At 49.7% G+C, this 6,552-nt stretch overlaps 1 protein-coding gene across 1 annotated transcript; it reads right to left on the bottom strand.

Annotated features, from left to right (window-relative positions):
• Positions 1 to 253: 253 nt before the first annotated feature.
• On the bottom strand, positions 254 to 1,812 carry LOC119437286 (E3 ubiquitin-protein ligase MARCHF2). Its single transcript, XM_037704344.2, has one exon. The coding sequence runs from the start codon at positions 1,659 to 1,661 to the stop codon at positions 435 to 437; it is 1,227 nt and encodes a 408-aa protein (XP_037560272.1). The 5' UTR covers positions 1,662 to 1,812; the 3' UTR covers positions 254 to 434.
• Positions 1,813 to 6,552: the final 4,740 nt, after the last annotated feature.

Here is a 6,552-nt window from a genome sequence, read left to right as displayed (position 1 = left end):
GTCCGGATTGATTTTCACCACCTGGGGTTCTTTAACATGTACAAAATGCACGGTACACAGGCATTTTTGCATTTCCCCTCCATCAAAACGCGGCCGCCAAGGCCGGGATTCGATCTGGCGACCTCGGGCTTAGACGCGCAACGTCAAAGGCACTACGCCACCACGTTATGTGCTAACTGCTGTAGACTAGAAATAGTTTATAACACTGAAAGATAAATCGGAAAAACGAGCTGATATCGAGACGAGCTGTGTTAAAATGCGTGCAAGCTGTCTTTATTTGCAGGAACGTATCGAGTAAAAACAAGTTAAAACAGGCGAAGTTTCACAGCGCTGACAGTCCGCCAAGAATGTTTAAATTACAACGAATACTTAACGCATCATATTGCTTAGACGCTAAAACAAATAACGATGTTTATCAAAACTACAACAAATATCTACCAAAACACGAAGCCTGCAAAGGGGCCAACCGCGTAGACTGGCTGCTGCAGCGCAGAAGGCAGGTCTTCTGGCAAAACGTTCGGCGAAGGTTCCAGATGCGCTTGTCGGCCGCCGCCTTGACCCTGTGGCGAGGACGTGCGCCCTGTTTCGTTGACGCTTCCAGCAACGACGTCCACCAGCTCTCGCAGGCCCGCTGATTGACCACCTGTCGTCCTGTCGTGTCCGCCTACAGCTGCTCCCCTGGCGAAAGGCGGTGCCAGGATCCTGCGCATCGGATTCCTTGCCTGCCATGCCGCGAACGCTCGGTAGTGGAAGCGAACTGTGAGAAACGACCAGGCCACGTAGGCTGTGACCAAGAGGCCGGCCAGGGTGACCAGGCTGGCCGCCTCCATGATGTGGCCTTCGAGCGCTTGCTTCGAGGCGCTGTGGGTGCACAAGAAACAGCTGAGCGCGGCCACCGGCGTCAGGAGCGCGAAGCAGAACAAGTCTCCCAGCACCGCCCGCTGCGAATCGCCGTGCAGCGCCCAGTGGAAGAACTGGCGCAGGCAAGTGGCTTGGCCCGCGGTTGGAAAGCGGTGATGGCAAAGTTCGCAGTAGTCTACGTTACGGGCGTTCAGCCAGCGCTCTAGGCAGGAAACGTGCAGGAGGCCCATAGTGCCCGAGCACCTGCACAGCGACACAAGCGATTCCTGTTGGTCTCCCTCGTGACAAATGCGGCATATGGGTCCGCTACTTGCCGTCACGTTGAGACAGCCGGCAGGTGTCTGTGGAGGGCTGCCAGTCCACTTCGGGTCGCTTTCGAAATCGCTCGTTAGGTTCGAGCTTAGAGAGCATGGCAGCAGAACGTCCGTAGGTGGCACGATAACTGTCTTCTCGCTTTTGTCTTCGCGTTCGGGGCTCGAATCGACGAAGACAAGGTAACCCTTGGGCGTGCAAGATGGCGAAGGCTCGATATCACAGGACAGCTGTCGTCTGGTACCGCGGGGCTCTGGAGACGGCGAAGGAGAGGACGACGACCACGAGAAGTGGCAGTTCTCCTCTTCGTCGAGTATCGGAGCCTTGCTGTCGCGAAAGCTCCTTCTTCGACACGTGCGGCTGCGCGGTATTCGGACGGCAAGTTCGCGCAGTCGCGAACAGTGGGCACCCGTCCCAGATGGAGCGGGGGCAGCCCGCGATTGTGCCGGCGCGTCTTCGGTAAGAGCCTTGTACCGGTCGTTAGGCATAACGCTGCGCTTCTGCTCGTGAAAGGAAGTCACTGACCTTCTGAAGGGGATCGCACTGATCGCGCGAGCACCGACGGAAATGTTCGTGCAGCGCCCCCTAACGGGCACCTTAAGGTGAGGCAACGCTGAGATAAAGCAACATTCTACTCTTCGGCTGTTCTCTTATGCCATTATCACTTTCGGAATATGTCAGTCCCCTTAAAAAAATTCTTTAATGTGCAACTCATTGGAGCGACCTCACCCTACCGTCTACGAATGAAACCCACGAGGCTGTGAACTAGTGTTTATCGTATGCGAAAAAGAAACGTGACTGTGCGCACGAGCGCGTATGCTTGGTTTGTAGTTTTGCTCTCAATATCGCGGGAGCAAAGAGAGGGCACGAGGGGTTGAGGAGAGCACCTTCGTCGCTTTCGCTTGCTGGCAGTAATGCCCGTGTTCGAGAAGTATAAACGTCTAAACCTACTGTGGTATTTTAGCCATCAATAAAATTAGGAGGCCGACTGTAGTATACGTACAAACCAGTCCATTGGCTGTATCTTCAGCGTCATTTCACCTCTGTAAGGTCATCAGATCAGGCTTTGTGGCGTACACTCCTGGCAAGACTACTATAAAACCGACTAAAGAAATAACGTAGAAAGGCAATTTTCCAGTAAAACGCCAATAACACGTTACGACACGCTTTTTTGTATTCTAGGCGGGCCCGGCGGTCGCGTGCGCCTACGCGGGCCGCTGTATCTTGAAAGCCATCTGCGTCGCGGACACAGTCCGCCATGCAATGTGTTTTCGCGGCTTAGTTCGCGTTGATGCGAGCCGCAGCACGAAGTCAATCGCTCACAGCCGCGCTTCCTCACTCCAGCGTTTTGACAGCGTGTTTCCGCGGTCATTGAGTGAGATGTGTTCACGTTTTCTTGTGCGCGCGTGACACCATGCTTGTTCACTGAGTTAGTATGCCAATGTTTACAAGTTTATACGGCCGATCAAAGTGCTATACTTACTTTGTATAGCTGTCGACTAATTTGCTGACGCAATCGAGGCTTCGCCTTCGGGCAAAACTGCGACTTTTTCACCTTGTCCCGCGGTGCCGTATCTTGAAAGCGATCTGCTACGTGAAAAAGTGCGCGCCCGCGCGTGCCATTTTCAAAGCGATCTGCGATGTGGACAAAATGCAACTTGTGCGGCCAGCTTCGTATGCGCTGTGCTTACGAAGCTGCCCTGATCCTTAGTTGGTATAGTTGTCTACTAATTTGCTATCGCAATCGATGCTTCGCCTTTCGGGCGAAACTGCGACTTTTTCATCTTGTCCCTCGTTCTAAGCGCTTTTTCCAAAATGAACCGATACAAATTCGCTCAGTTTGCTACTATACTCAAGTTACAATAAAAAAATTCTGGGGTTTTACGTTCCAAAACACGATATGATTATGAGGCACGCCGTATAGTGGCGCACTCCGGATTAAGTTTGACCACCTGGGGTTACACGGGTGTTTTTGCATCGTTATAACATACCGAGCGAATTAATTTTTTACTTATGTATCTATATACAGCGTTGTCTTTTCTACTCAGGAATATTACAAGCATGCGCACACAATAATCGGCCTGGGCGGAGCAAACATCTCTACGGCTGGATCTCAGAGTCGAGCCTCCGGAAGAAATAACAGGATCTGTGAAGTCCCGAAGCGGAAGTTAAGAAATTTTTGTAAAAAGGCTACGCTAGGCACGTAAATGCTGCCTCCGCAGGTGCTTTATGCGCTGTGTCGGATAGAACTTTTGTGAACAAGTAAACAAAAACAGAATAAACAAAAAAGGCTCATTACCCTTTTAAACTATTGCGGTTAATTATGGTACACGGTTATATCAGAAACCTGAAGACAATCCTATTACAACTCCATTTTGTTTTATACTTCCGGAGTACGTCTGTTCCCAGATATGCACAATAAAATTTGACACCTTTTATACTAACTTCGCATTCGCTGGCGGCAGTGTCGACATAACGACTACCCCCTCCTCCTGTGACAACTGATTGCTGGGAAAAGTTTTTTTTTTCCTTTCTTTGCTCGCCGAGAACATCAGAGCTGCTGTCATAAGCGTACGAATTTGGGCTGGTTCTCCGTGACTTTACAGTACAACATAACGGGAAGTTTCTATGTCGGACAAACGGGGCGCTGTGCGAATGGCCGCAAGCGCGAAGACTGAAATATGGTCCGTAAGCAAACAAGAGATAGCCACTTGTCGTTGCATCATGCGTTGAATGTGGCTGTGAGCCACTTTTTTAAGATTGCACCATACTGTCAAAATACAATGATGAGCGCGCACGACTGATACTTGAAACCTTCCACTGCTAATAGTGACGAAGCATTGTAAGCATTTCTTCCATATTTTTCAATAAATTTTACAGAGTTTGATCATGATTGAACCCAGAGCCGTAAATGCTTAGTATTAATAGTGTCCCGTGGGATCCACTGTGTCCGAATCTGACCGGGCATCTGTGCACTCATTCGGTGTATTTCGTCTGCGACAGAGTCGGCATTGTATACCTTCCGAATCTCCTTTATGGCCGAGGTGGAGTCAGTGCGTATTATTATAACCGGTGCTGGCGACGTGGAAGCAGCTGTCACCATGGTTGTTGCGTTTCGTATCGCCAAAAGCTCAACACTGACCGATGGGACCGGAGTTGTCAGACGGTACTCATAATTAGCACTTATGGATGGGCGCCCTTGCACCCCGGAGGACGTAACCACTTGTATGTCCGTGCAGCTCGCATCGGTGTAGGCCACCAGTGAACCTGTCGGGAGTGCGGCATCGGCTTCTTCCATGTGGCGGTGGAAGGTAGCCGATGGGCGAGGGACCGAATTTCGGAGGCGGCCGATGGGTTTTTTGTCAGTAAGTTGCTGGTGGTCCCAGGGTGGAAGGGTGTCTACCAAAGATGGCGAGGTAGAAACAGGACTGCCCATGTATGCCGCTAAGTCAGCAGCAGCTTGCAGAAAGGGTGGCTTTAGATCCCTTGCTTGACGGCGTTGATGAATCAGCTCGTCAATGGTGTTTAGTTGCGCCTCTTCGTGAAGTGTCGGGATTGGCGTGCATCGTGGAAGACCGGTAACGCCGCGCATTGCTTCCCTGTTGATGCATTCTAGGCGGGCCCAATCTGTAGCCGTGAGGTGCTGGAATTGAGCCGAATAGATAAGACGAGGTTGCAGAACTGTTCGGACGAGTAAACGGGCAGTTTTGGTGCGGGCTCCCCCAGCCTTGGGGCAGATGCGTCTGATCAGATGAAGCACCCGGTGCGCTGGCTGCCTAATTTCGCGCATCGAAGCTTTTGCTGAGCCATTTGCCGTGATGACGACGCCTAGTATGCGTAGCTGGGGAGCTGGTGTCAGAGCACATCCAGACAGATGCAGGCGTGTCCAGAAGCCGTCGACCAATGATATAAACAAAACTATGTAAGTATATGACAAACAGTAGTTTCATATGTCAACAGAAAAACAACACATCAAAAGAATGTTAACATGGCAAGGACTCATTAAATCACTTGTGATACTATTTCACAAAGGCAACTCTACTTGAGAGTTTAACAGACATTTTTTTTAAACAAAATCAGATTACTTTTAGTTTTTAGATTAGTCGGTACTAAGGATGGCAACATTTCCGGAAATTTTGAGTGGGACAAAAAAAACGTTTTCCCCCGGTTTTTATAGCAAAATTTTGGAAATTTGCAGAAAAAATGACACTCCAATAAAAAATGTTCGGATCCCACGCACTGTGGGAATCGATGTAAGCGAAGCTTCGTATGCTGTTTGCTTTGATTGACGATAATTAGCGGTGATGTTGGCGGCGAATGTGTAATTTCTTCAGCGTTTCGTCCAATACAAAGAGTGGTGAATTGGCGTTAAACGTTACCTTTTGTGCACCTGCTGCTGTTTTGTCTGCGTAGTCCACAGAACACACAGGGAGACATGTTTGCTTGAGGCTTTGTTGTGCGTCATTATAATCTCCAACGGGGGGGTTGAGCAATTATCATTGCCTCACATGCCACATCGCATCGTGGCAGAAGAACTTTATTTGAATTATGGGGCTGTACGTAATTCAATTAATTATTATAATTGTGTATACATTGTATGCATACATTCGCGGTCTGCACCACGTTTCCCTGCGTAGCGAAGACGCTCCTGTTCCGCGCGACGCTTGTTTCGAGCCTGGGTGTCCTCGACGCTGAGTGGACGCTTTGGAGCCATTTTGTTGGCGCGCGTTTACGTGCTCCTTCTGCAAACGTGACTAGCGTGCTGTTGAGACGTCAACTACAAGCGCTCTCTTCGGGCTATGGACGGTTGTAATGTTTACACTATCACAGCCCTGCACGCGACCTCCACCGCCCAGCACCTGCATTTTTGTCGCATAGGAAAGCAAGTACAGCGCGTGCCATAGACACTAACTGTGAAACGCAGCCGCGGCGCCACCGCCCGGCATGCGCGGAGGCGAGCGCCATTTGGTGGTGTTGCAAGAAACCCATCTGCACGCGCGAGCATGGATGGATGGATGCCAGAAGCGCCCCCTTTTAAACGGGGCGGTGGGTTGCGCCACCAAGCTCTTGTTATTATATATTATATTACGGATGCCGGTATCGTGAACCTTCTGTTGAAAATTGATTCTAAGAAATCTTGTAGCCCCGATAATGTCCCGAATGACTTTCTTAAGAGGTACGCGGAATGGAGTAGCAAATATCTATGCTTAATTTTCAGGAAATCTTTCCAACCCGCTAAATTACCGTCAGACTGGAAATTAGCTAAAATTAGCTAAAAAGTCCAGAGATAAAGATATGATATCAAATTATAGGCCTACATCGCTTACAAGTACATCGTGCAAACTTCTGGAACATATTATTTTTAAACACATTACACTT

The sequence above is a fragment of the Dermacentor silvarum genome, chromosome 1 (assembly GCF_013339745.2).
Source record: "Dermacentor silvarum isolate Dsil-2018 chromosome 1, BIME_Dsil_1.4, whole genome shotgun sequence".
NCBI lineage: Eukaryota > Metazoa > Arthropoda > Arachnida > Ixodida > Ixodidae > Dermacentor > Dermacentor silvarum.
The sequence above is the reverse complement of the archived record's forward strand: the minus strand, read 5'-3'. Positions and strand labels throughout refer to the sequence as shown.

What these genes read in the sequence shown, in the direction of transcription:
- LOC119437286 (XM_037704344.2), bottom strand. Translation starts at nt 1,661, where the DNA reads ATGCCTAACGACCGGTACAAGGCTCTTACCGAAGACGCGCCGGCACAA.